The 27,776-nt window shown below is 55.7% G+C and overlaps 1 protein-coding gene across 16 annotated transcripts in view; it reads right to left on the bottom strand.

Annotated features, from left to right (window-relative positions):
- TBC1D8 (TBC1 domain family member 8) overlaps positions 1–27,776 on the bottom strand; it is a 109,071-nt gene that overhangs the window by 7,969 nt on the left and 73,326 nt on the right. For 6 of the 16 annotated variants that reach the window (XM_036355520.1, XM_036355517.1, XM_036355519.1 and 3 more), the window contains 12 exons: positions 23,362–23,569; positions 22,063–22,257; positions 21,454–21,576; positions 20,111–20,261; positions 16,492–16,706; positions 15,547–15,664; positions 10,714–10,999; positions 10,062–10,191; positions 9,851–9,949; positions 9,171–9,239; positions 1,606–1,846; positions 1,125–1,190 (listed from right to left, as the gene is read on the bottom strand). In XM_036355520.1, the coding sequence (XP_036211413.1) occupies positions 1,125–1,190; positions 1,606–1,846; positions 9,171–9,239; positions 9,851–9,949; positions 10,062–10,191; positions 10,714–10,999; positions 15,547–15,664; positions 16,492–16,706; positions 20,111–20,261; positions 21,454–21,576; positions 22,063–22,257; positions 23,362–23,569 (1,901 nt within the window). Of the gene's footprint in view, positions 1–261; positions 659–736; positions 796–1,124; positions 1,191–1,605; positions 1,847–8,862; positions 8,987–9,170; positions 9,240–9,850; positions 9,950–10,061; positions 10,192–10,713; positions 11,000–15,546; positions 15,665–16,491; positions 16,707–20,110; positions 20,262–21,453; positions 21,577–22,062; positions 22,258–23,361; positions 23,570–27,776 lie in introns of those variants that run through there. The other 10 variants (XR_004975133.1, XR_004975134.1, XR_004975137.1 and 7 more) reach the window with 8 other exon arrangements.

Below are 27,776 nucleotides of genomic sequence, written 5' to 3'. Positions count from 1 at the left end.
TGTACACGATGTTACACATCAGCCCAGTAATGCCAACCTCAATACGTGGGCCCAGGAGCCCACAGTAATACGTGCATTTCCAACGCTGGCACAGGTGTTAGCTGTGAAAGCCACTGGCCTGGCCTGGAAGCCTAACAGTGCCCCAGGCGCCTCACGGGAAGTTCTGTCCGAGGCCCCCGCCCGCACCAGGACTGTGGCGAGGAGGCCAGAGACCTGGAATCCCTCACCCGCCTCTACCAACCTCAAAGGCCCATGCAATACCTGGAGGTGAACACCACATCTGATCCTGTAGATTTCAAAACTGCTTCCTTTGTTCCTGGTTACCACTGCTTCAATTTAAAGGAAGCAAGGCCTTACATGTTGGAAAACTGAAGGGGTCCTTCAGAAGCAGTAGCATAAAAGAGCCATCTGCTGAGACCACCAGGCCTGGCTTCCCCATACATCCACAGGCCAGCAGTTCCTACAGGGTGGTCCTTGGACCAGCGGGTCAGAAGCCAGAGCCCGGGCAGGTGTGCTGCCAAGTCCTGAAGGCTTCTGCTGCCCACTCGCATCAGAGCCACCGCCATCGGCCACAGCACGGCACTCAAATCTGCCGTCAGGAACCCTAAGTCAGAAACATCATTGCGCGGCCAGCGTGGCTCAGTGGCTGAGCATCGGCCTAGGAACCAGGAGGTCACAGTCGGATTCCCAGTCAGGGCACATGCCCAGATTGTGGGCTCGATCCCCAGTAGGGGGCGTGAAGGAGGCAGCTGATCAATTATTCTCATCAGTGATGTTTCTATCTCTCCTCCTTCTCTGAAATCAATAAAAATATGTTTTTTAAAAAGAAACATTGGTTGCTTCCAGTCTAAATGAAATTCAAAAAGAACTTGAGGCCCTGTGTGGCTCAGTTGGTAGAGCACTGTCTCCTACACAGAAAGGTCACAGGTTCAATTCCTGGTCAGGGTGTATACCCAGCTAAGGTGTCTACGGGAGACAACAGTTGATGTTTCTCTCTCAAATAGATGCTTCTCTCCCTTCCTCTCTCTCTAAACCAATAAAAAATAAAAAGAATTTTCGTGTTGTGTGCAAAGCTGGTCAGTGTCAAGGCAGAACAGAGCCCAGTGTGTCTCAGAATTTCTTACCGGGAGGAACGTGGAGCCTGTAGAGCAGTTTAATTTTCTCATTCATTTCTCCGTTATACATAGTGTCTGGGGGAGAGAGCAGATGCAAGCAGTTCACATACACTTGTCATAGAGAACTTCCTCCTCCCCTGCTCCCAGGCCCACTGTGTGCGTGAGCATGTGAAGGGTGGTGACGGGTGACTGCTGAGCTGCCAGGGAGCCTCATGCCTTCTGAAGGCTCTTTATATGTAAGCATTAGGGACGTGGCTTCTAGCAAGTCCCCACTCCCCGGCGCCATGAGAACAGCTCAGTGACCTGGGGCTGAGAGCCTGGCCCCCTGCAGGAAGCATAGAGACCTCAGGAGGAGCCTGCGGTGATTTTAAAAATCACAAACTTGTGTCAGGCCATTCACAAGGACAGTTCATCGTTCCTGCTACAGTACACCTTGCACTGTGTTCACAGACTCACACCCAAAGCAACGTGCTGCGGTCAGAAGTCCTACCGAGGCAGCTGGCAAATGCTTTGAATTCGATAAGATGGTCCATGTTGTCGTCCAGGAGCCGGAAGGTCCTCTCAGCGAGGATCTCCGTGTGTGCCCCGCAGGTCCACGGCGAGACCAGCTGGAACAGGCGTGCAAACTGCCGGCTGTCTATGCGGTACTGCTCGGCGTAGGGACGGCTGGGGTCATGGCGGGCGGGCCCGGGCCGCGGCTGCTCCCAGTAGCAGCTCAGCATGTGCTCCCGCTGAAAGCAGAGAAAGCAGAGGGGCCGCGGCCGCTCACACAGCTGGAGGCATTCCCTGCCTTGTCAAATCATTACTATTGAATACGCAACATTGTAACACAAATGGAAAAATTAAGTCACGGTCTCACCACTCCGACCAGACGTGAAGTTTTTCCTTGCTACCATGTGAGTGTAATTTGGACACCCTTTTTTATTAAGGTTTTTTTTCTTTGTAGCAAATGTATTTATAAAATTTGCCATTTTAACCATTTGTAAGTGTATAGTTTTAATTAGAGAGGACATGCAGTGTTTCATTTGATGTTTATGTAGCCAAAGCTACAGGATACAAAAGGAGCAACGCTTGGTCACCTGTCGGAGGGAAAATGGGGGCAGGGAACCAAATGTGGAAAAACATACTGTTTGATATGTTCTAAATGTTCAATCACATGAATATATTAACAATCCAAAAAAGTCAAAGTAAGAAACACAGGTGGTATGAAAGTCTGAACAGACTGAAAACTAAAGCCATCAGAACTGGCCCAGGCACTGTGGGCCACACCCGCCCCCCCCCACCCGCCCCCTGTTACGTCCCCTCCCGGGATGTCTCAACTCACAACTCGAGTCCCCCCACGTGCCCACACCACACTGTGCCAGCGCACACTCCATTCTGGACAGAAACCAAATGCCATTCACCGCTTTACTGTCAGTCCCTGTGACATGCTCCTTCAGCAGCCTTTGCAGAATTGCGACACGCAGCACGCAGGTCTAATAGTCGCTCCTGAAAGCCCCAGTGCACGGAGCTGCCGCGGGCATGTGGCGCCTGCGATGCAGACGCCCATGGAGCCCTGCCCGGAAGGGCACCGCACGGGAGCTGAGGACGAGTCCCACCCGTGTGCACAGAGCCCCCCACACGCCAACAACACAGACGCAGGTGCGGCGCCCACAGGCGGCACGGGAAGGGCCCAGTCAGCCAGTGAACTGGGGCGACTCAGCCTCACTGAGGAGCAAACAAGGTTAAAGGAAAAGACATGCGGTTTCTACACGACTAGGAAGGCGCTCAAGGGTCCGTAACATTAAATGCTGGAGGGAGCGGCCGCAGGAGTGCGCGTGCAAGACCTTGTCCGTGGACCTGGAATCTGAAAGCTCAAAGCCCTCGCAGCTGCCTGGCCGGGCGGCGCCGGGGGAGCCCTGCAGGGCAGCAGTGTCTGGGCAAAGTCCACTCAGGCAGCACTGCGCATCGAGCAGCAGAAACTGGAGACACAATGTCCCTGAATAAGTAAACATTAAGTAAATTTTGGTTCTGCCCTGCAGTGAAGCTGTGCAGCCATTTTATAAGAATGAGGAAGAGCTGTAATATTGATTTAGAAAAATGTTCATGGCTGCCTGGCTGGCGTGGCTCAGTGGTTGAGTGTTGACCTATGAACCTGGTCGTGGTTTGATTTTCGGTCAGGGCACATGCCTGGGTTGTGGGCTCGATCCCCAATGTGGGGCGTGCAGGAGGCAGCCGATCAGTGATTCTCTCATCATTGATGTTTCTACTCTCTCTCCCTCTCCCATCCTCTCTGAAATCAATAAAAAAAATATATATATAAGAAAAATATTCATGACAAAAAGTTGCAGGCCATTATGTGCACATAATCTTGTTTTAGTGTGGAAAAAGGATAAGCCCGTGTGTGTGTGTGTGTGTGTGTGTGTTCACAGAGAGAGGACACAAGGGTAAAATAGGAAAGGACTCGCCATATTGTGAAGAGTACTTCCTGTACAAGATAGGACTGTAGGTGCAGATAGGATAAATCCTTTTTTTGTTTTTGCTTTAAAGTTTTATATTTTTTCAATGGTGAGAGTAGGTATACTTTTACTTCCTTTAGTTTAAATTTTTTATTGAATTTTGAAAAGTTAACCAGAACATGATGGCAAGTAAAGTGATATTTAACAGACTAAATGCTCTCTTGGGCCTAATATCCCAGCAACAGTGAACAGATGTAGCTGACGGTTAAGAGGAGCAGGTCCCGGGTGCTCCCAGGAGAGCCCGACACCGAGCATGCTTCACATGGTCACACCTCACCTGGGGAGACAAGACCCATGAAGCGGTTCTCTAACCGAAAGGATAGGAAGTGGATGTCACAAATCCACGCTTGTGTGATTTAAAACCTGCTTTACCGCACAGATGGACCTAGAAGATACTATGCCAAGTGAAGTAAGTCAGACAGAGAAAGACAAATACCATATGATCTCACTCATATGTGAAATCTAAAAAACAAAAGCAACAATGAACAACAAAAACACAAAGCCACAGAAAAGAGCTCAGGTTTGTGGTACTGGTGGGGACCAGGGGGGCAGCGGGGCAGTTGGTGCGGGTCAGAGGCACACTTTCAGTTGTAAGTGAGCACTGGGATGTAGTTACCGCTTGGAGACTGGATAGCACTGTGTGTGTATATTTGAAAGTTGCTAAGAGAATAGATCCTAAAAGTTCTCATCACAAGGGCAAACACATTGTTTTCTTTTGTGTGTGTGTTCCTATGAGAAGAAGGTGTTAACTAAACTTACTGTGGTGATCCCTTCCCAGTGCGTGTGAGTCGAGTCATTCTGTATGCCTGTTCATATCAATCATCTATCCTATCTAATAATAGACAAACATGGTAATTGACCATACCTTCACTACACCTCCCCTTGGCTAATCAGCAAGATATGCAAATTAACCGCCAACAAAGATGGCGACTAATTTGCATACTGCAGGCAGGGCAGGACAGCGCGAGCCACCAGCGCGAGCCACCAGCCAGGCCCCAGAAGCCGCCTGCCTGCCGCCCGTGATGGATCCGATCCCGGGCCACTGGCCGGCTCCAGAAGCCCCAGAAGCCGCCTGGTATGGCAGTCACTCTATCAGTAAGCACTCTGAAAGTCAGTAGCATAAATGCACCAATTAAAAGACAGATTATGAGGGTGAATAAAAAACAAAACCCACTTTAAATATAAAGACACATATAGATTAAAAGTAAATGAATTAAGCTGCAGCCTGTTTTGCTCAGTGAATAGAGCATTAGACCATGGACTGAAGGGTCCCAGGTTCGATTCCAGTCAAGGGCATGTACCTCAGTTGCTGGCTTGATCCCCAGCTTGATCCCCTATCAGAGCATGTGCAGGAGGCAACCAATCAATGTGTTTCTCCCTTTCCCTTCACTCTCTCTAAAATTCAATGGAAAAATATCCTTGGGTGAAGATTAACAAAAACAAAGTAAATGGATTAAGTAACATTAAAGAGATTATAAGAAAAATATATTCCAAATTTTTTTAGTTGTATAATGGTTATGTTTAAATTATTAACACCTAAGAAATTGGGTGAAGGGTATATATAATATGCTGTAGTATTTTATAGTTTTTTTACATGTATGAGATTATTTCAAATTAAAATATTAAAAAATTAAAAGTTAATAAAATATTAATTGAACTGTATCTGCATTACATGAAAAATCTCCTAATTGCTTCTAGCATAATTTATTAAATTGTGCTAAAATTTACAAGGGTTCAATTAAAAAATCTTAATTCTAGATCAGGGGTGGGCAAACTTTTTGACTCGAGGGCCACAATGGGTTCTTAAACTGGACCGGAGGGCCGGAGCAAAAGCATGGATGGAGTGTTTGTGTGAACTAATATAAATTCAAAGTAAACATCATTACATAAAAGGGTACGGTCTTTTTTTTCAATAGTTTTATTCATTTCAAACAGGCCGGATCTGGCCCGCGGGCCGTGTTTGCCCATGGCTGTTCTAGATGATATAATAGAAAATATATAATAGGGCAGTTATAACCACTTACCTGAAAAAAAAAAAATTTAAAGAAGTGAATTTAAAGAAGGAATTAGCCAAAGAAAATATATGCACAACCCATGGACACAGACAACAGTATGGTGATGGCCAGAGAGAAGTGGGGGGCAAGAGCCGGGTAGAGGGGGCAAAAGGGGGGAAATAGGGACATCCTATATAATAATAATAATAATAGGCTAACATGCACATTGACTGAACAGCAGAATGGCCGGTTGCTATGATGCGCACTGGCCACCAGGGGATAGATGCTCAATGCAGGAGCTGCCCCCTGGTGGTCAGTGCACTTCCATATGGGGAGTCCTGCTCAGCCAGAAGCTGGCTCATGGTTGGCCAGTGCAGAGGTGGTGGCAGGAGCCTCTCCCACCTCCGTGGCAGCACTAAGAATGTCCAATTAATGGTTTAGGTCCGATCCCTTGGAGGCCTAAGCCTTCAGTTGGACATCCCCCGAGGGCTCCCTGGCTGCCAGAAGGATGTCTGACTGCAAGCTTAGGCCTGATCCCCCGGGGAGTGGGCCTAAGTCGACAGGTGGACATCCCCCAAGGGGTCCTGGACTGTGAATGGGCGTGGGCCGGGCTGAGGGACTCCCCCCCACCCCCAGTGCACAAATTTTTGTGCACCAGGCCTCTAGTATATTTATAAAAGGCTAATATGCTAAGTGTCCCTCCAACCATACGACTGGTCACTATGACATGCACTGACCATCAGGGGCACACGCTCAACACAGGAGCTGCAGTGATACCCACTTGGCCATTTACAAAGAAACGTCACCACAGACCGGGCGCCGACAAAGCAACACTCGGCTTCCCCCAAGTGGCACACAGGCCCTGCCACCACCTCGGAGAGACAGCTCACCAAATCGCAGCGATGCTGCCGAGACCCCACGGCGCAAAGTGCGGCCCCCAGCCCAGCCCAGCCAGAAACAGCCACTGCGGGCGCCAGGTAATGACGTCACGTAGCAACACCCCACTTCCTCTCCCTAGCCACTAGCCTCCTTGCAGTTTCTTCAGCCCAGGAACATGACTTGCTTTACAGCCAGGTGGAAACATTTTACACTTTAACCAAATGTCTGTGAAGTGTTTTCCCGTGACTCATCTCATTTGATCCTCACAGAAGTCCTGGAGTAGGTAGATAGGAGACTCAGTAGAATCCTATTTTCTTTTCATTAGCCAGAAAATGGAGATTTAGAAAGCTTAGAAACTTGACCCGACTGAAAAGAAGTAAGAAATGGTGGACCTTGAAAATGACTCCAAGGTTTTCTTGCTGAGCAGAATACAAACACTGCTGCAGTTACATATTTTACCCTTTGTTCTCCCTGCATGATCTACAATAATAATCTGCTTTGTGTTGATATTTACTACTGTGTTGCTGACAATTGCCTGAAAGAGAAGTCGGGGTGCTTCACTGGGCTGGAAAAAATTTAGCTACATCAGAAAGCAGGTCTAATTAAACAAGTTTATTCTATGTCTATAAAAGGCTAAGTTGACTTGCGCATGCACGATACATATAAAGCTCATGCTGGTGCCAATCACACGTGTGTGTTTTGATCTGTCATTGTCAATCATGAATTTGGTTGACACTTTTATTATAGAGAAAGGGAGAATAGCGATATTAAAATATTTCTTCTAATTAATTTCCTTTCAATGTGCCTGAATCTGTGCACCAGGACACTAGTATCTCAATAAAAATGAAAGGAAGAACCAGACTTGTCTTAGGGCAGTGGTCGGCAAACTGCGGCTTGCGAGCCACATGCGGCTCTTTGGCCCTTTGAGTGTGGCTCTTCCACAAAATACCACCTGCGGGCGCGCACATACAGTGCGATTGAAACTTCGTGGCCCATGCACAGAAGTCGGTATTTTGTGGAAGAGCCACACTCAAGGGGCCAAAGAGCTGCATGTGGCTCACAAGCCGCAGTTTGCTGACCACTGCCTTAGGGGATTAAAAGATTGCTTCCACCTAAAAATAAAAATAGATTTCATTAAGTACCAACCACACGGTTCGTCTTCAATAGGAAACAGTATGTAAAGATGGCAATCAGAGCTGGCTCTTGTTAACAGACACAATGGTCGCACCTGCACCTCCCCAGCTCAGGGAGGTGCCATCCACGGTGCTGAGCAAGGGCTCCTGAACCCGCCTCCTCAAGGCCTTCCCTCAACAAAATAAAAGTCTGACTCAAAAGGTAAGAGGTGCATGCAAAATCCAACCAGAGAAGATCAAGCACTGAAACGTGAGAAGTCTGGCCGAAAGCCAAGGACATTCAGGTCAGACGCGGGGAGAACGGGCCACTGAGAGAGCTGCTTGCGGAGCAGCATGCTGACCTGGGCTTGGAAGGGAGGCTGGCGGGACAAAGGAGGCACCAGGTTGTGAATGAACATGTGAGTGAATTATAAGTAATGGAAACGTATATGAACAGAACTGGGCACCGTGACATGACACTATTCCACTGGCATTTCCTTTGGAGGTACATTTCCAAAGTTATTTTAAGTTTCTATTTGTATTTATCCTTACAAAAATGAAAGACTTACAGGGCTAATATGAAAATGAATTTCATTAAGTACGAGTCACATCATTCACAGGAAATATGGAAACAGGAAACAAGAAACAGTCAGCTCTACCTCCTTTAAAACTCTTTAAAGATGAATGACATGACTAGTACTTAGTGAAGTGTGAATTTAAAGCAATCGTTTACGTTACATAAACCCAGATTTGTGATGTCACGTATTCTCCCAAATTGAGAACAGTTGACCCTGAATAGATGTGACTGTAGATGCTAAAGTGCACAGTCGCTTCCCGCTTCACGTGTCCCTGCTTCTCCTTCTCGAAGTCAGAGGACTTGGGACACCCAGTCACCTTTGACTTTGTATTTTCTCTTCCTGCAGCAGGAAAAACGGTGAGACTTGAAAACAGGTGATGTTCGCGGGGGACGGTGTGCGGAGCCCCCACTACATGTGCGGGGTGCGGGCTCGACCCCCGGTGGGGGGGCGTGCAGAAGGCAGCAATCAATGATTCTCTCTCTCTCCCTCTCCCTTCCTCTCTCTCTCTCTCTCAAATCAATAAAAAACATATTTAACAACAAAAAAATGTTCTTTGTAGCATAAGTAGCAACACCTGAGAATCTACCTAAATAACCAAATATTAGAAACATGGTTTAGCATATTATTACAAATATGATAGATTATAAAGTTATTTACAAAATATTAAGAGTATGTGGCATGCATACCAACCACATAAACACAGGAATAGGTGTAGATGTTCAGGAACATGTGAGTGAATTATAAGTAATGGAAACGTATATGAAGCGATGGTCTCTGTGGGCCCCTGTTCCATCTGATGGGACCGGGAACCTGGTGTAGAAAAGCAGCAGCGAGGGTAGGAGTGGGCGGGGGGAGGGGGAGGGGGCGGGGGGCAGGTGGGCAGCAGGCAGGGTGGCCACAGCCTCTGCTGTCCCAGGTCAGCTCCCACACGCCACCCAGGCAGGCTGACCACAGTGGCCGGGCCTGTCCCTCCCTCCCCTTCCCGGACCTGCACCTTGAACAAGTCATAGAGCTCCTCGAGGTCGCCAAGGGGGAACGAGACTTCAGGGCTGACCACGCGGAGCTGCAGGAGAGCAGACAGCGAAGGTGTGAGTGGGGTCTGCCCCCGCCCCGCCCCTTCCAGACACACAGGCCTCCGGCCAAGGTGACCTTCTTGTGGAGTTCAACCCTGGCCTGGCTGGATGGCGGGGCGGGCGGTCCAGGAGCATGTAGGCCAGGGCCCGGATGTCTGTGTGCCGCCTCCTCCGGCCCACACCGCACCACCATCCTCATTCCACAGGGGGACTGAGGCTCCAGCGGGCCCTCTGCTCCCAGTCTGTCTGACTAAAACCCACGCCACCTCTATGAAGGTCTTAATTCAACGGGGAAAAGCTGGCACCCTTTTTTAATCCTCACCCAAAAACATGGCTATCAGTTTGAGAGAGAGAAACAGCAATGTGATATTTCTGATTGATTAGTTGCCTCCTATAAGCGCCCCAACTAGGGATTGAAACCTTAACCTGATATGTGCCTGACTGGGAATCGAACCCCCCACCTTTCAGTTCATCGGCTGACAGCTCCAACCAACTGAGCCATGGGCCAGGGCAGAAAGCTGGTATTCCTGCTGGAGGTCAACAGGGGGCCCAAGGCACGCCCCCACCCCGACCCCCGCCCCATGGAGGAGGCTTCACTCACCACGTTCTGCTTGGTGGTGCCCTCATGGCCCTGGAGGACCCGGATCCTGTGCCTGCAGCGCATGCGTTCAATCTGCCCCACCGACTGATGCCCGAACTTCTGCAGGGAGAGGGTCCCTCCTGGGCACGAGGGCACAGCCCCGCCGCCCCTGCAGCCCGTCCCGTCTCCCCAGCAGTGCCTGCGGGCGGCGGGACAGGCAGGGCCCCGCTACCTCATAGGAGTCGCGGATCAGGTCCCCAATGTCTGTCACCGGAGGGGGCTCCTGGTCCTCGGAGACAAAGGCGTGGTGGCTGCCCATGGGGGGCCCAGGGCTGTCCTCGTTCTTGATGTGATCTAGAAACCTGAGCACAGCCTCACGGTGAGCCAGCTGCCCTCGCCGGTCACAGGCCTGAGACGTGGCTCAGCACCAGCCACAGCTCATTTCCCTGACCCAGGAGAGGGCAGAGCAGCCCCGGTGCCGCTCAGGGGCAGGGAAGGCAGCCTGAGCCAGACCTGAGGACTGGACTCTCTGGTCGCAGGCTGTGCACTCTCCGGTGACTACACAGGGTCCGTGCACAGGTGCTCAGGCTCCACAGCTTCCGAAAGGGACCTGCCAGCCCACTCCCCGCAGCTCCGGGCACCCCGGCGCCCCCCCCCCCCCCCCCGTCCGCGGCCCCGTCAGGCCACTTGGTTCCATCTACACTCCAGACTTTTGAATCTCCTCCAAGGAAAGCCAGAGGCCCTTTCTCGGCCGGACTCCCACTTAGCCGAGAAGAGGGAGGGGAGGCGGGGACCCCTGGGGGCAAATGGCTGAGGGGCAGGAGCCTCCAGGCATAGCCCCTGCCCACCTCGTCCCGCACAGCACAGCCCGCAGCCGGGCGCACCTGCTGAGGAGCACGAGGGCCTGGCTGTCGTCCCGGCTGCTGCACAGGGCCCCGGCGTTGGCCTCCAGCACGGCCAGCCCCAGCTGGAAGACGACCTTGATGCCGTCGTAGAAGAAGCAGTCGACCACGTGCACGGCGCTCTCCAGGGGCATGATGCTGAGGAAGAGTGTCAGGAACCAGGAGAGCGACAGGGACGCCAGGGCCGAGGGGTCGCGCAGGCGCTCCGCCAGCTCCGGCAGCTGCTCCTGGATGAGCTCCTCAAACACAGACTGGTCCACCTGGGCCCCTGGGGGGAAGGCCGTGTGGGTGAGAGGGACGCGCTCTCTGAAGTCAGCCTGAACTCAGCTCCTCCGAGGGAGGCCAGCAGCACAGGGAGACAGAATCCCCGCCACACAGATTTCTGACACTGTGACCAGGCTGTTCCATGGGGAAAGGGAGTGTCAGTCAGGGGGCATCTGTGTGGGTCTCCGCATGCTGCACACCAGACGGGAGGGCACTTGGGATGCGTCGCACAGCTAATGCTATGAAACTTCCAGGGCGGAAGAGACTGACCGATGAGCTTCTAGGCATAGATGGACAGTCCATGGACAGACAATAATGCGGGGAAGGCCTGGGGGCGGGAGTGGGGTAGAGGGAGTCCATGGGGGGGGGGGTACATCTGTAATACTTTCAACAATAAAGATAAATTTTTTAAAAAAAGAAAATACAGGAAAAAGGCAAAATTCCTTAGCCACAAAAAGCACTAATCATAGAAAAATTATAATTGGACTTCAATCAACATTAGCGATGTTCTTCAAAAGATAACATGGAAACACAAACTTCAAACTCCGAGAAAACACTAGCAGTAAGTGTACCTAACAAAGGCCTTGCATTCAAAATAAAGAGCTCCTGCAGCACAGTAATAAGAAGTGAATCACTGGAGGAAACCAAGATGGCGGCATAGGTAAACACCTGAAATTGCTGCCTCGCACAACCACTTCAAAAATACAACTAAAAGACAAAACGGACATCATCCAGAACCACAGGAAGGCTGGCTGAGTGGAAATTCTACAACTAGAAGGAAAGAGAAAAGCATACCGAGACTCAGAGGAGGTGCGGTGCGGAAGTAAAATACAGAGGTACAGAGGCGCACGCGGAGAGGGTTGGCGGGCGAGTCTCTGGGGACCCAGACTCATACGGGAGAAACTGGACTGTCTGGCATTGGTCGGAACTCGAGGGCAGCTTTCTCTCGGAGGTGCTTGCAGTGATTGCCGGGACACTGAGAAGTGAGGCCTCTGAGGACAGCCATAGCTGCCTGCTCCGCCCTGTTGATCCCCTGGGACCCCCGCCCCGCCCAAGCTGTGTGCGTCGGCTTTTGCATATGAAAGGCCTGGCCCTTTGCAATCTGAAAATTACCTAACAAACTGCAGCTAGCCCAAGGCCCCAAGGCAATTCTCATTGCTTCACAGCTGAGCTCCTGCTGGGTAGCCTCAGGCAGAGGCTAGATTAGGACCTCCCTAGATATCCAGGAGCCAGTGTGCCTGGTGGTCAGAGTGGGACCATCCAGATTGCAGCTCCTCGGATCCATAAGGGACACACTCAGGGGGCAGACTCAGTGAGCACCAAAGCCCCACTGAAGCAAGTCTTGCCCCAGAAGGGTGTCTCCAGCACAGAAGTTCTCCCACTGCAGACACAGCTGATTCTCACAGCCAATTGGCCTGGAGGTCAATTCCTCCCAGTGATACCTACAACAATCAAGGCTTAACTACAACAAGACTGTGCACAAAGACCACAAGGGGGTGCACCAAGAGTGTCCTCCTCAGGTAATTGGGGAGGCTGAGCCACTGGGCCCTATAGGACACTTAGCACAGAAAGCCACTCTATCAACACAGGGAAGCATAAAAAATGCGGAGACAAAGAAACAGGACACAAATGACAGAAATGGAGGAAAGAAAACTACTGGATATAGAGTTCAAAACCACGCTTTTAAGGTTTTTCAAGAACTTTCTAGAAACTGCTGATAAATTTAGTAAGATCCTCAAAAAGTCTGGTGAGACCGCCGATAAATGTAGTAAGACCCTCAAAAAATCTAGCGAGACCCTCGAGGTTATGAAAAAGGACCAACTAGAAATTAAGCATACACTGACTGAAATAAAGGATATTATGCAGAGTTCCAACAGCAGACTAGAGGATCGCAAGAATCAAGCCAAAGCTTTGAAATACGAAGAAGCAAAAAACACCCAACTGGAAAAGCAAAATGAAAAAAGAATCCAAAAATATGAAGATAGTGTAAGGAGCCTCTGGGACAGCTTCAAGCGTACCAACATCCGAATTATAGGGGTGCCAGAAGAAGAGAGAGAGCAAGATATTGAAAACCTATTTGAAGAAATAATGACAGAAAACTTCCCCTACCTGGTGAAAGAAATAGACTTACAAGTCCAGGAAGCGCAGAGAACCCCAAACAAAAGGAATCCAAAGAGGACCACACCAAGACACATCATCATTAAAATGCCAAGAGCAAAAGACAAAGAGAGACTCTTAAAAGCAGCAAGAGAAAGAAAGTCAGTTACCTACAAGGGAGTACCCATATGACTGTCAGCTGATTTCTCAACAGAAACTTTGCAGGCCAGAAGGGAGTGGCAAGAAATTTTCAAAGTGATGAATGCCAAGAACCTACAACCAAGATTACTTTATCCAGCAAAGCTATCATTCAGAATTGAAGGTCAGATAAAGAGCTTTACAGATAAGGAAAAGCTAAAGGAGTTCATCACCACCAAACCAGTATTATATGAAATGCTGAAAGGTATCCTTTAAGAAGAGGAAGAAGAAGAAAAAGGTAAAGATACAAATTATGAACAACAAATACACATCTATCAACAAGTGAACCTAAAAATCAAGTGTCTGTTCAATAAATAGTCTGATGAACAGAATGAACTGGTGATTATAATAGAATCAGGGGCATAGAAAGGGAGTGGACTGACTATTCTTGGGGGGAAAAGGGTGTGGGGGGTGCAGGAAGAGACTGGACAAAAATCACGCACCTATGGATGAGGACAGTGGGGGGGGGGTGAGGGCGGACGGTGGGGTGGGAACTGGATGGAGGGGAGCTATGGGGGGTGGGGGGGAAAGAAGAACAACTGTAATAATCTGAACAATAAAGATTTAATAAAAAAAAAAAGAAAAAAAAGAAGTGAATCACCAACACTCTCAAAGACAGGCAAAAGACTGAACAGACGCTTCCAAAGAGATGATAAACAAATGGCCAGTAAGAACAAAAATGTATGTTCAACATCACTAATCATCAGAGAAATGCAAGTAAAAATCACCATGACGTGCAACTTCTTACCCACTAGAAGGGCTAAAATTAGAAAGACAATTCCAAGTGCAGCAAGGATGTGGAGCGACCAGGACGCTCATACATTGCTGATACAAGGTTTGTGACTACATTATAATATGCTTTGAAAAACTGACCGTTTCTCATGAAGTTAAACAAACAACTAACCTATGACCCAGCACTTCTCCTAGGTAAATACTCAAGAAAACTGACAACAGGTAGTATTCACACAAAAGCTTAAATGTTCGTCGCAACTTTATTTAGTATAAAAAATTGGAAACAACTCAAATGTCTAACGAGATGAGGTAGACAAATGGCCATATGCTCGCTCAGTGAACACTCAGCGAGGACAGGAAAAGCTGCTGGCTCTGTGCGGAGGAAGCCAGCCCAGCAGGGAGCACGCTCCACACCTGCTCCAGGGCAGGCCAGGGTTGTCCACAGCAGGGCAGGGCAGGGGAGAGCCTCCACCTGTTCAGTCTGGACGGGGCGGGCATGCGGTGCGGCCCGACCCGGAGCCCTGCCAGCACGGGAGCCCGAGCTATCCCAGAGGCACTGGTGACTGACGGCAGCATGCCTCCCCGCCCCAGGCTCTCTATCCATTGCTACTCTGTACAAAGTCACACCACCCCCCACAAGATCCAGTGAGAAGGGAGGCAAGCCAGTGAGCCAGCCCAGGCACAGGAAGGAATACCAGGGCCCCCAGAAGGAGGGAGGCAGCGCCCCTCCCCCGCCGCCCTCCCTCTCCCAGGGGTGTCCGCAGCCCTTCCCCCTGCCTCGCCCTCTGTCAAGGCCCGTCTCAGCTGGCTATTTCCTGCTCCCCTGCTGCACCTAACTCTGGGCCATCTCCACCTCCGGCATGACCGGCATGACCAGGAGGTGCCCCAGGGGTGTTACCAAGGCAGCTGTGGTGTCATGTTCTCCACCAGCAGCTGCTGGACCGCAGATGGTGCGCATTCCACGTCAGCCACCCTGATGGCTCCGGGCCCTTCAGGTCGGAGAGCAGAGCTGCGAGCTCTCCCCCCAGCCTGCTGGGCAGCGGGGCTCCAGTCCGCCCCTGAGGCCAGGGGCCAGGCCTAAAGGCGGCTACCTGTGTTCTTCCCTCACCTCCTCTGCTGCCCCCAGCTGGGAGACACCTCTCTGGTTTGCACTGTTCAACTGTTTCTTGAGCCTGGCATTTTTCTTCCCTTCTTCTGAGTTCAGCGATCAACGTAAAACAATGTGTTTGTTTTTTATCCAAAATCTATGCTTGTAGGTGACTTTATTCCACCCTTTTGCCAAAACTGCAGGGAATCACACCAGTGAGTTACACCAGTTATACCAGTGAGCTTTGCAAACCTGGAGCCCTGCAGTGGGTGCAGAGGGCTGAGGGGTCCCAGACCCTGGCCAGGACTGGGAGAGCCGCCTGGCCTGTGCAGGCCTTTCACATGCCAGGCACCCAGGGAGGGGGAGGGGATGGGGGAGGGGCAGGGGAGCATAAAGAAGGGGAGGACGAGGGGGAGGGGGAGGAGAGGGGCGCTTACCCAGCACACGGCGGTTGAAGTAGTCAGGGAGCATGCGCTCGCACACAGCGACCAGCAGCCAGAAGGCGTCCTCCTCGGTGGCGTAGAGCAGCAGCACGGAGGCCAGGATGTTCATGGACTGCGGGCCACAGGGGGCGTTACTGAGCGGACCACATGGGCCTCAGACATTAAAGCGCACATGTCCAAACGCTCTACAACTCAGCATCAGGGTGCCCACCCCCCATGCCTGGCGGTGGGATGACTGCGTGTCTGTCAGTGTGGCCAGCCCGCCGTCTCGGTCCCCGCGGTGGCCAGCCCGCCGTCTCGGTCCCCATGGTGGCCAGCCCCATGGCTTGCCCACCGTCTCGGTCCCCTGCCCCGGTCACCCTGTGGTCAGCCCGTGGGCAGTGCAGGACCTGCTGTGGTGCCCTCAGGCCCAGACTGAACTGCCTGTTCCCGTGTTCCCATCACACAGGCACACACTGCAGCTATGATCTTTAAGATCTCACATCTAAATGTCAGGAGCTTCCCTAGCCCTGCGTGGAGGGCCTGCTGGGGGTTCCGTGTGTCTGCACCGTGGAAGCCCAACAAGCCCGAGTCCTCAGGCAGCCTTGGCGTTGCCCACCGCACTGAGGACGTGAGCGCCCACACACCATTTCCTCCCCAAAGCACCACCACGTTAAAGCTGACCCTGCATGTTCCAGAGGGAAAGACCGCGCTGCCAGTAGGCTGTTCCGCACCAGAGGCAGGAGGCTGCCCAGCCTGCCCACCGGGGCTCGGCCCAGAGGTGCTCAGGCCGGGCACCAGTCTGACCTGGCAAGCAGCCTGCCTGCCCAGGGCGCCTTCCCTGCCTCCCTGACACCTTCTCTGGGGCAGAGCCTTCCCAGGACAGTGCTGGTCCCAAGGCCGGACACAGACAGAAGCCGGGGCCAGCACCGTGTGGACTGAGGGCCCCCCGCACCTCACCTGGCAGTATCCGATCCTGGGGTTGCGGTGGGCGTAGGCTGTCAGGACCCTCCTCAGAGCGGCGATGCCCGTCTCGGTCTGGAAGGCGGGGTGCTCCGGCAGGGACCGGTGCAGGTCCCGCTCGATCTCCTCCGTGGCCAGGCAGCAATTCCCCAGGGACTCCTCCACCAGGCGCCCGTAGTAGCCGGGATGCGAGGCGAGGTCAGTTATGGCATCTGGCGATGAAAGGTGTTTCAGGGAGGCGGGTTCCCGGGACAGCGTCCGTGGGCACAAACCTGCCTTGCCAGTGAACCTCAGCGGGTCTCCTGAAATATTTTGAGACTACACACAACCAAAATGACTTCATTTCTGCCCAGAACAAAGAGTATGGCCTTTCTAAGAATAACCACATATACAGGGCAAAAAGTTCATACTGTAAGTGATTAATGTGCTCCTCTAAGCTGTATTCCCTAGTGACAGAAAGAGGGAATGTGTGCGTGCACACACACATGTATACTTTCACAGACACACACACCCCATTCATGCATTAACTCGATAAGAAAGAATTGAGTGCCCACGTGTTAGCAGGAGAAGGTGCGACTACAGTGAAGCAACAGCAACAAATGTCAAGGAACCAATGCTGCACGCACACTGACAAAGCACCCGGCATGCACCCTGACAACGCCCCGGCACCCACCCTGGCAACGCCCCCGGGACCCACCCTGGCAACGCCCCGGCACCCACACTGACACCCACACTGGCAACGCCCCCGGCACCGACACTGACACACACACTGATAATGCATCGGGCACCCACACTGGCAACACCCCCCGCAAACACACTGACACACACACTGATAATGCCCCCGGCACCCACACTGACACCCACACTGGCAACGACCCGGCACCCACACTGACACACACACTGATAATGCCCCCGGCACCCACACTGACACCCACACTGATAATGCACCCGGCACCCACACTGACACCCACACTGACACCCACACTGATAATGCACCCGGCACCCACACTGACACCCACACTGATAATGCACCCGGCACCCACACTGACACCCACACTGATAATGCACCCGGCACCCACACTGACACCCACACTGACACTCACACTGATAATGCACCCGGCACCCACACTGACACCCACACTGATAATGCACCCGGCACACACACTGACACCCACACTGACACCCACACTGATAATGCCCCCGGCACCCACACTGACACCCACACTGATAATGCACCCGGCACCCACACTGACACCCACACTGACACCCACACTGATAATGCCCCCGGCACGCACACTGACACCCACACTGACAATGCCCCCGGCACACAGCACCCAGCGAGCACATGGACGGCTGCATTCACCTCGAACAGCTTCAATACCTCAGCAGCCCTCGTGCCAGCCCTTCTACTGCTGAGGCTACAGCTCTTGTGAGCTGACTGAGCAGTCGGTTCTTTAATAAGCGGTGAGTGTGTGAACAGTCCCAGGAACCCCGGATACCACCACCCACGGTGTTCAAACCCTCCCATACTGCGTCCGGCCCGCAATGACCTGTGTAGCACGGGGCCATGCCGAGCGCTGCTTTTTAAACTTCCTGGGATTCCCCCGAATGTTTTCAATGTGCTGGTTGAATCCACACATGGAACCCCAGGGACATGGGAAGCTAACCATACATGTGTATCCAATAGGTCCGCTGCCGGCTGGGGGCTTGGTGGAGCGGCCCCCTGTGCACCGAAGGCGGGGGTTTAATCTCGGGCGGGGCCCGTACGGGAGGCAGCCGATCTCTGTCTCTCTCCCTCCCCTTCCTGTCTCTCTAAAATCAATAAACATATCCTCAGGTAGGGCTGGGTAAATACAATTAAATTAAAATTAGGTAAAATAATAAAATAAAATAAAATTCGTTCACTAAAATACCTGGAAGACCATCCACCTAAACCGCTTTAGGAACTACATGATGAGTAATGTTACCTTCTTTGCCCATTATTTTCTTTGCAATATGAATATAGACTGTTTTTTTAAATATAAAAATACAGAAGGCATTTTTAATTTGAAAAGATATTTAGGCAGGTGCACAGAAACAATTGTGACAGGCCGGGCAGTGCACCTAGAGTGCGGCCCTGCCCCGGGCCTGCCCCTGCTCTGCCCCCAGCCCTGCCCCTGCTCTGCCCCCAGCCCTGCCCCTGCTCTGCCCCAGCCCTGCCCCTGCTCTGCCCCTGCTCTGCCCCCAGCCCTGCCCCTGCTCTGCCCCTGCTCTGCCCCAGCCCTGCCCCTGCTCTGCCCCAGCCCTGCCCCCAGCCCTGTCCCCAGCCCTGCCCCCAGCCCTGTCCCTGCTCTGCCCCAGCCCTGCCCCCTGCTCTGCCCCAGCCCTGCCCCCAGCCCTGTCCCCAGCCCTGCCCCAGCCCTGCCCCAGCCCTGCCCCTGCTCTGCCCCTGGTCTGCCCCAGCCCTGCCCCTGCTCTGCCCCAGCCCAGCCCCTGCTCTGCCCCAGCCCAGCCCCTGCTCTGCCCCTGCTCTGCCCCAGCCCTGCCCCTGCTCTGCCCCCAGCCCTGCAGACAAATGGCTCCTATCAACCTGGCAACCAAGGCGTCCTGCTCAGGAGTCTCAGTCCATCCATCCATCCGTGAGGTCCCAGCACCCACAGCAGCAGGGGGTGGGCCTGGGGCTGCGGCAGTGCCAGGCCAGAGGCCGGGCAAGGGAGCAGGACAGAGGCCCCAGGGAGGAGCCCAGGAACCAGTGCTCAGGGTGGTCGCAGCTGCGGCCAGCAAGCCACCTGGGAGGCCCCGGGTGCAGCCTGTTGAGGGCTCACGCCCAGAACAGCCCTTCCCTGCAGATGTGGCTCCTCACAGAGCCCTCAGGACAGGACAGACTCTACACCTCGCTAGGCCTCGCACTCCACCGGCCCCACGCCAGCCAGACGCACATGGGGCACTGAGGAGGTTGAGATGGCGGGAGCGAGCAGGTCAGCCCAGCGACAGCGCCCAGTGGCCGCAGGGGGAGGCATGGGCCGTCAGGGGAGGTGTGAGCCCTCCCTATACTCCCCCCACACACACACTCAGCCTGGTCACACCCACCGCTCAGCCTGGTCACACCCACCACTCAGCCTGCACCCAGGTCACACCCACCACTCAGCCTGGTCACACCCACCACTCAGCCTGCACCCAGGTCACACCCACCGCTCAGCCTGCACCCAGGTCACACCCACCACTCAGCCTGCACCCAGGTCACACCCACCACTCAGCCTGGTCACACCCACCACTCAGCCTGCACCCATGTCACACCCACCACTCAGCCTGGTCACACCCACTGCTCAGCCTGCACCCAGGTCACACCCACCACTCAGCCTGGTCACACCCACTGCTCAGCCTGCACCCAGGTCACACCCACCGCTCAGCCTGGTCACACCCACTTCTCAGCCTGCACCCAGGTCACACCCACCACTCAGCCTGCACCCAGGTCACACCCACCACTCAGCCTGGTCACACCCACTGCTCAGCCTGCACCCAGGTCACACCCACCACTCAGCCTGGTCACACCCACTGCTCAGCCTGCACCCAGGTCACACCCACCGCTCAGACTGCTCCAGAAATCACAGGGGCCCAGAGGCGCAGACCCGCTCACCTGAGAAGAGCAGCCAGAGCCTGCCACGCAAACACTGGGGGAGGCCCATGGCCACCAGCTTCCGGATCTTCTCCGTGCGGAACATGCACACGGTCCTGCCATATTCCACAAAGTGGTCCTTCCACAGGCTTATCTTTACCTCTTCCCTGGACTGGAAACGGGAACATCGTTAAGGTACAAAGAAGCCGGCCCACACCTCCCCACGGCCCACACCTCCCCGCGGCCCATGCCCCCCCGCCCCCCGCGGCCCACACCGCCCCCCCCCCGCGGCCCACGCCGCCCCCCCCAAGGCCCACGCCGCCCCCCCCAAGGCCCACGCCGCCCCCCACGGCCCACACCTCCCCCCACAGCCCACACCTCCCCCCACAGCCAAATGCCGTTTCCTTGGAACCTGGATGGGAAGAAAATGTCTGTCCCAACACTAACGTGACCCAAAGCAGACAGGAGGGGGAGGTGGGAATGCAGGCCCAGGGAGCTCATCATGGGCCTGGTGAGAGCCCGCTGTCAGCTCAGCCGCAGAGGGTGAAGGGGGAGCGGGCAGAGGGCGAAGGGGAGCGGGCAGATCCGAGCCTGCCCTGAGCTTCCTGTAGCGGAGGGAACACAAACCCGAACACCACGGCTCTATCAGAGCAAGAAAGTGCGGCCTAACGGCCATTCCTCACCCTCAGAGCTGCCCGAGGGCAGGATGTCAGCTCCTTGGAAGTGAGGGCTTTATTTATGCTTTTAATCATCTCACGTCCCAGTGGGGGGAGCTCACACGTGCATTCACTGTTACCCTTCCGTGAACGAGGCAATCGGGCCTCTGTGTGAGCCGGGGCTCCGTGCGGAGCGCGCGATGAGCAGGACGTGGGTGCCGCCCCGGGAAGAGCGCGCACGGCCACCAGCACGTGGCCGCAGAGCCGCCCACAGGGCACCACCTCCCAGCACGGCTCCGGCCTGCGCTCACTCACCTCCTGCAAACACTTCCCTCAGCTTCTCCCGCCAGAGATGAAGCTACTGAGTAAATGTGACCAAACGTCTGAGGCCAACAGCACAGGAACAGGAGACTCCGTCCCAGCAAAGAGGCGGTGCTGAGGGAGGACTCGGATGCCTGGGGCCAGTGGAGGGCGCAGGGGACCCACGGGACGCCCAGCACGGCCCCTCCGCGCACGCACATGGGGCAGGCAGCGGGGACCAGCACACCCCTCCCTCCTCTTTGGGCCCAGGAGGCAGAGCGGGGACCTGCTGTTCGGGTGGCCGGCAACCTGCACCCCTGCCCCCTCGATGCTGAGCTGCAGGAGCAGGGGGCTGGGAGGCGGCACCGTGCCAGCTCCAGGAGCGCCCGCCAGGGGGCCTGCACCCACCATTGGCAGGACAGCGCCCGGGGCCTCCTCTCCACTCTCCTCGCTGCTCTGAGAAGACACCATTTCCAGGTCCCCAAACGTGTGGTCGCTGCAGGCGCTTGTTGACTGAAGCGGCAGCGGCGTCTGTGGGGCGGGGAAGGAAGAAGCAGGTCACTGCCTCGCACCGGACATGGCGCCCCTGGAGGTGTGAGCCCAACAAACTAAACCTGCCCAGGACTGACCCTCAGGAAGCAGACTAACCGCACCCAGAGGCTATGACCCTCAGGGGAAGGGGGGGCCGCTGTGCTGCCCGGGAGACCCCCCCGCCACCGTGCAGAGCTGAGCAGCGCCAGCGCTAGACACCACCCGCACTGAGCCTCTCCTGTCCTCCCTCTGCTGGGGGGGAGGCGGGTGGGGGAGGGACAGAGACCAGGCCGGTGCCTGCAGGCCCACCCGCAGGGCGACAGCTTCTCTTGGAGGTTACCCGGCCCCACATGGCCCCTCCCTCCGCCTGAGGACACGACCGAGGACTGTCCGCGATGGCCAGGCGGCCACAGAGCCACAGCCCGACGCACCCCGTGGGGTGGGGACCAGAGGGCAGCGCGGTGGGCCCACGGCTGGAGGGCGCACCCTGTCGTCACCCTGCGAGGCGCTGTGGTGCGCGGGGCGGGCGGCCTGCACCCGCCGCAGCCGGCCCAGCAGCGCCTCCACCAGCGCGTCCCTGTCCTTCAGCTCGATGAACTGGAAGGCCGTCTGGCCCCGCACACTGACGATGACGGGGCTGGGAAGCAGGCTCGTGTCCTCCATCTTCTCGATGCTCAGCACCTGCGCCGAAGGGGAGGCAGCGCTGAGCACGTCCAGGAACGTCCCGGATGGACGGACGGATGGACGGACAGAGCCACCCATCCCACAGGCTGCGGGTGAGACAGCACCTTCACCACAGCCAGCAGGGCAGCTGCCCAGCGACCCGGTGGCCAGCGGCCGCCGCGTGGTCCATACACGCAGACTGCATGCTGGCACAGGCGGCACACGGATGCGCCAAGGACACCCCGTGAGGGCCGTGGCCACCACCCAAGGGCACGTCCGGGGGGGCTCCACTTACAGGAGGCCCCAGAGAAGTGAAGCCCCAGGGACAGAGAGTGCGGTGGCGGGTGCTGGGGCTGGGGAGGCGGGGAGGGTGTTGATCAATGAGGCTGGGAAGAAAAGAGTTCTGAGGGGGCAGCAAAATAGCATGAATTACTCCACACTGAACCCAAACGCTGCTGTGCATGTATCACCATCACCTAAAAAATAAGAGTGTGTGCAACAACCGGGTTTTCTGCTCCACTGTGAAATGAAATGAGAATATTTGTGAAATGAAGACATTGCACAGGCAAAGACAGGCAGGGAGGCGGGGAGGGGTCAGGGGTGAAGACAGGAGGGGAGGCGGGGAGGGGTCAGGGGTGAAGACAGGCTGAGCCCCTGGGAAGCGCGCTCAGTGGCCCCCGCCAGGCGGCCCTGCCTCGGAGGTGTCAGAGGTGCCGCTGGCCCAGGGTGGAGCTTGCAGCTCCAGGGCAGCCGCTGCTGTTTGCGGGGAGATGTGGCCTCTGCAGTGGGAAGGGCCTGGCCTGTGTGCCAGGAGCAGGGTTCAAGTTTTAACTGAAGTGCTGGGAGGGTATAACAGCCGAGCCACTTGAGGTGTCTCTTCCAAAGGGTGCTTTGAGAAGGTGGCCTTTTCCCTTCCCTTTTGTGCCTAAAAGCTGTCGTAACGTTTTAAGTGACCGCTTTAGCTTTATCGATAACACGGAGGTGAGCAGGCCCTGTTCTCACCTATCACTGTTCTACAGATCCCAGGTTGCCATAGCAACAACAGTCAGTGCCACAGCCCAGTGGGAAATGGCAGGCCAGGCCCGCCTCCCTCCGCGCCCGCCCGCCGCCCTGCAGGCCCACCTCTCGGAGCGGGAGGAGGACCTGACAGCAGCCCTCCTCCCTGCTGGCGAAGCAGATGTAGCTGTCAGAGGCGAACAGGCGCCCGGCAGTGTGGCGGCGGCTGAAGGGCGTCCACAGGGCGCAGTCCCGGACCGCGTGCAGCCTCTCCCGCCGCGGCAGCCTGAAGACGGCCCGGAACAGCTCGCTCTGCGCCCGGGCTTCCAGGTCCCTGGGGAGAGGAAGGGAGTAAACCGAGGCAGGGCACTGCCTGAGCCCCGGACCCCCGCGGCGCACTCACACCCACATGCGGCCTTCATGGGCGCGGCTGCAGGAAGGTGCCGCCCCGGCCCGCAGGCGGGTGGGCGCCTCTGACCAGAGTCAGGGAAGGACTCAGAGACCCGCACGTTCCTCCCGGGCCCGACAACACCGGGAGTCACCACAAGCTGACCGTGTGACAGCCGGTCTCTAAAGGGCTGGCCCTCGCGGGCGGCTCCTCAGAGGGTTGGGCCTGGAGCCGAGGGCCCAGCGGCTGCGCTGGTGCCGAACGGAACACGTGCCACGGGAACTTACGCACCTGTCCCAGCACCGTCACCCATCGCAGCCCAACGCTGGGACCACCCGAACCATCAACTGACAAATGGGTAAAATGTGACACAGCCACACAATGACACGTCATTCAGCCATAAAAAGGGACCAAGTGCTGGCACCTCTACATGCACAAACCCTGAGAAACGCTAAGGTAAAGAAGCCCAGACAAACACCACACACGCCTGGTCCCTTTCTATGAAGTTTCCAGAATAAGCCAATCTATAAAGACAGAAACCAGCCGGGTGACTGCAAAGACAGGGGGGTGGGGGTGGGGGGTGGGGGGTGGGTGCCTGGGATGCGCAGCTGCGTCCCGGTGGCGGCAATGTTCCCACATGGACCGTGTGACGGCACATCTCTGTGGATAAACGGAAACCGCTAAGCGTGTGCTTTAAGGGTGAGCCGGGCCCTCTCCCCGCAGGAGCTCGCGCATGCCCCCCCCCCACAGGCGCGCATCCTAAACCCCAACACCCCACAGGACTCGCCCTGGGAGCAGCGGCAGTGGCTCGTCCAGCTCACCCCTGAACCTTGCCTCACGACCAGAGTGTGTTTCTGCTGCGGCCGGTAAGCTCTTGCTTGCCTTCTAAAACAAATAAGTACATGGTAAAAGGGTGCCTTGTGCGGTATCTGCGTTCTCACTCCAACGCTGAGTGGTGTGACCTCAGGCCTAAGCCAGGCAGCAGCACCCGCATGGACGGAAACCAGCCAAGTAGCCGACCGCACTGACTGCCCACCGGCCACGCCGCGGGGCACGGCACGGCACGGCCTGGCACAGCAGGGAAGGCGCCGGATCAGCCTTCCTCGCACTCGCCATCCTGGGAACTGGCGGGCTCCTCAGAAGCTGCAACAAGAGCCATCAGGTGTGCCGCTGAGTGAAGTTAACATGGACAGTCACGCCTGACAACACGGCAGGGAGTGCTGGCGACATGCACACACTTCAAAATTCAGGGGACCCCAAAAAGCAAGGGGTGGGCAGTGCTCTTATCTCCCCACAAACCCAGAACTAGAGCTCTCCATCTTAGATTAGGGGGAGAGGGACCAAAGCAGGTCTCCCTCTCTCTCCGGAGCCTCCGGGGCGTAAGGGAGACTGCCGGCTCCCCTGTGGAATGGGGGGTGGTGCTGGGATGGATGGAGGGAGAAAGGTGTAGCCAGACCGGCACAGGCGGGCTTTCCCATCGGGCCTGTGCGGTGTTGCTTCGGTGCTGGCCAGATCCTGGCTCCACACCCGCCCTCTGGGGTAGCTCAGTCCCCTGCAGCCAGTTTGCCTCGTCAAAAAACACAGGAAGCCCTGGCTGGTGTGGCTCAGTGGACAGAGTGTCGCCTGCGGACTGAAGGGTCTTGGGTTTGATTCCCAGTCAGGGCACATGCCTGGGTTGTGGGCTCCATCCCCAGTGGGGGGCGTGCAGGAGGCAGCCAATCAATGATTCTCTCTCATCGTGAATGTTTCTATCTCTCCCTTCCTCTCTGAAATAAATAAAAACATATTTTAAAAATTAAAAGTAAAGACTATACTTTCAGAGATCATTTCCAGTCAGTGAAAGAAAAACACCACATGATCTCACTCATTTATGGATAATAAAGACCATTATAACCTGATGAACAAAAATAGACACAGAGGCAGAGAAGCATCGAACAGACTGTCAAACGACACCGGGAAGGCCGGGGAGGGTTAGGGGGCAGGAAGGGGGGTAAGAGATCAACCGAAGGACTGGTATGCATGCATATTAGCATAACCAATGGACACAAGACACTGGTGGGGGGGGCAGTCCTGGGGGTAGGGGGGACCAGGGGAAGGACAAATGGAAAAAAAAGGAGACATATGTACTACTATTTGTAATACTTTAAACAATAAAAAAATTGCTGAAAAAAATCAACAGAATAATATGCTCTGATAAGTAAGGAAATACTCATTTCTGTGCATCCTAGATTGCCATTTTATACATTAAAAATATATTAAAAACAAAAAAAGTAAGTAAATAAACACACAAAGATTTCCACAGTCTCTTGTTAGGCACCCGCCAGACACAAGCAGGAAGGCGAGGTGAGCTTTCCTAGGAGCCACGTCTGCGCGCGGGGCCCGCCTCTCCCACTCGTGCGCTGCTCCAGGGAGCGGAGGGCGGGGCTGCGTACGGTGAAAACCCGCCCAGAGCCCGAGAGACCAGACCTCATCCACGCTGGGCGGCACCACGCGGTCACCCACAGGCTCTCCTCCTCCTTCGTCCTCGCGTGCCCTCCACCCGGAGAACCAGGGCCCAGGCACGCGGCGCGGGTGGGAGGCTGCCCTGAGGCGGGCGGCTCAGGCCCAACGAGCCCCAGGTGCCGCGCTGGGCCCGCGTGAGGCTGGACAGCCCCAGTGGGGCGCGGGGAGCAGCCGGACAGGGGCACGCGCGGGCCGAGGGGCTGAGGATGGTCTGAGACGCCAGGGGAGCTGCTGGGCCGGCAGCTGGGAGAGGAGCTACCTAGGTGCGGCAGGAAGAGCTTGCAACGCCAGAAACGTTCCCGACGGCCGCGGGGCTGACGCCCTCCAGCACGCTCACCACCCAAGCGGGTTTGAACGAAGACACTTAATTTCCACTAGTGACACCCACACTCTCCCGCCCCCGACCCTAGCTGGTCGCAGTCCTCACTCCGTCATTCACAACGTCAGACGTGATCTTCTCTGTTTGAAAAGTTTAAAACCAATCCATTGCTTCCCTCCTCCTTCCATGTTCTCTCCAGGAGTCGCCTGCTTCCTGGGTTCTCAGTGGCCACACCTGGGAGCCCTTGCCAGGCCCATGTGGTGCCCCGTCCTGCCTGCCTGAGAGCTCCCCCCGCCTCCACGCAGGCACAGCCTGGCTGTGCTGTGCCCACCGGGCCCAGGCAGCACACACAGCCGTGGTGCCACTCCACGGTCGCCAGGTGCATGACCCCGGAGGCGCTGTTTCAGAGCCGCTCTCTGGGAAGGGAAGTGAGAACATCAACAGAGAGCCGCGGACGGCCGCCAGCCCGCTGACCAGGCCCTGCACGAAGGCTGTTTCCCTAAACTTTGAAAGCCTGGTCTCTCGGCAGGAAGCCAAGTCCACTGAGTCACTACCTGTTTGTGTCCGCAGGCGTCTCCAGGACAGAGCCACAGGGAGAGCTGGGGGGATGGAGGGCGGCCCAGTCCTTCGCTTTCGAAGGTCGAAGTGCAGGGAGCGGCCACACAGGCCCACGCCCCATCCCGCCCTCGTTGGGCCGCCCTGGGAGCGCCATCGCCAGCCACCCCAGGGCCCCTTTTGTCCTCACCTCTCTCCCCCACTTCCTTTCTTTCTTCTTTAAAATTGTTTCCAATTCTTTATTACACATCGTGGTCGCACAACTTGAGGCTACACTGAACATTTTCTAGGTTCGCACCTGCGTGTGACCATGAGACTACCTGGAGTCAGTAAATGTCGACACGCCGAGGAGGGCTGAGGAGAAGACGTCGCCTCGCAGAGCCCGCAGCGAGGACGGCCCGCACACAGCGCGGGTGTCACGGGCGTCTCACCCAAGGCCATGGCAGGGAGACCGGTGAGGGCAGCACTGCGGGGCCTGCGCTCGCTCCTCAGTGAGGTCGGCTGCCAGACCGGCGGCGTGCGGGGAAGCACAGGCACCAGCACCACGGGGAAGGGACCTCACTGGGTGTTCTCTCCAGGGAGGACTCGGGCCTCGCCCTGCCCGCAGGTCACCCGTTGGCACCTGGGCACGGGGGAGGGGGGGGGGGACACGCAGCGCCCAGGCCACGCCTCCCCTGAGGGCCCACGGCCTGCCTGTCTCCCTGCCCGGTGGCTTGCTGGGCTGCGGTGGGTGTCTGTTCTCTGAGGCAGTGTGAGCTTGGAGGGCGGGCCTGGGGA

This window comes from Myotis myotis, unplaced genomic scaffold (genome assembly GCF_014108235.1).
Source record: "Myotis myotis isolate mMyoMyo1 unplaced genomic scaffold, mMyoMyo1.p scaffold_m19_p_22, whole genome shotgun sequence".
NCBI classification, from domain to species: domain Eukaryota; kingdom Metazoa; phylum Chordata; class Mammalia; order Chiroptera; family Vespertilionidae; genus Myotis; species Myotis myotis.
The sequence above is the reverse complement of the archived record's forward strand: the minus strand, read 5'-3'. Positions and strand labels throughout refer to the sequence as shown.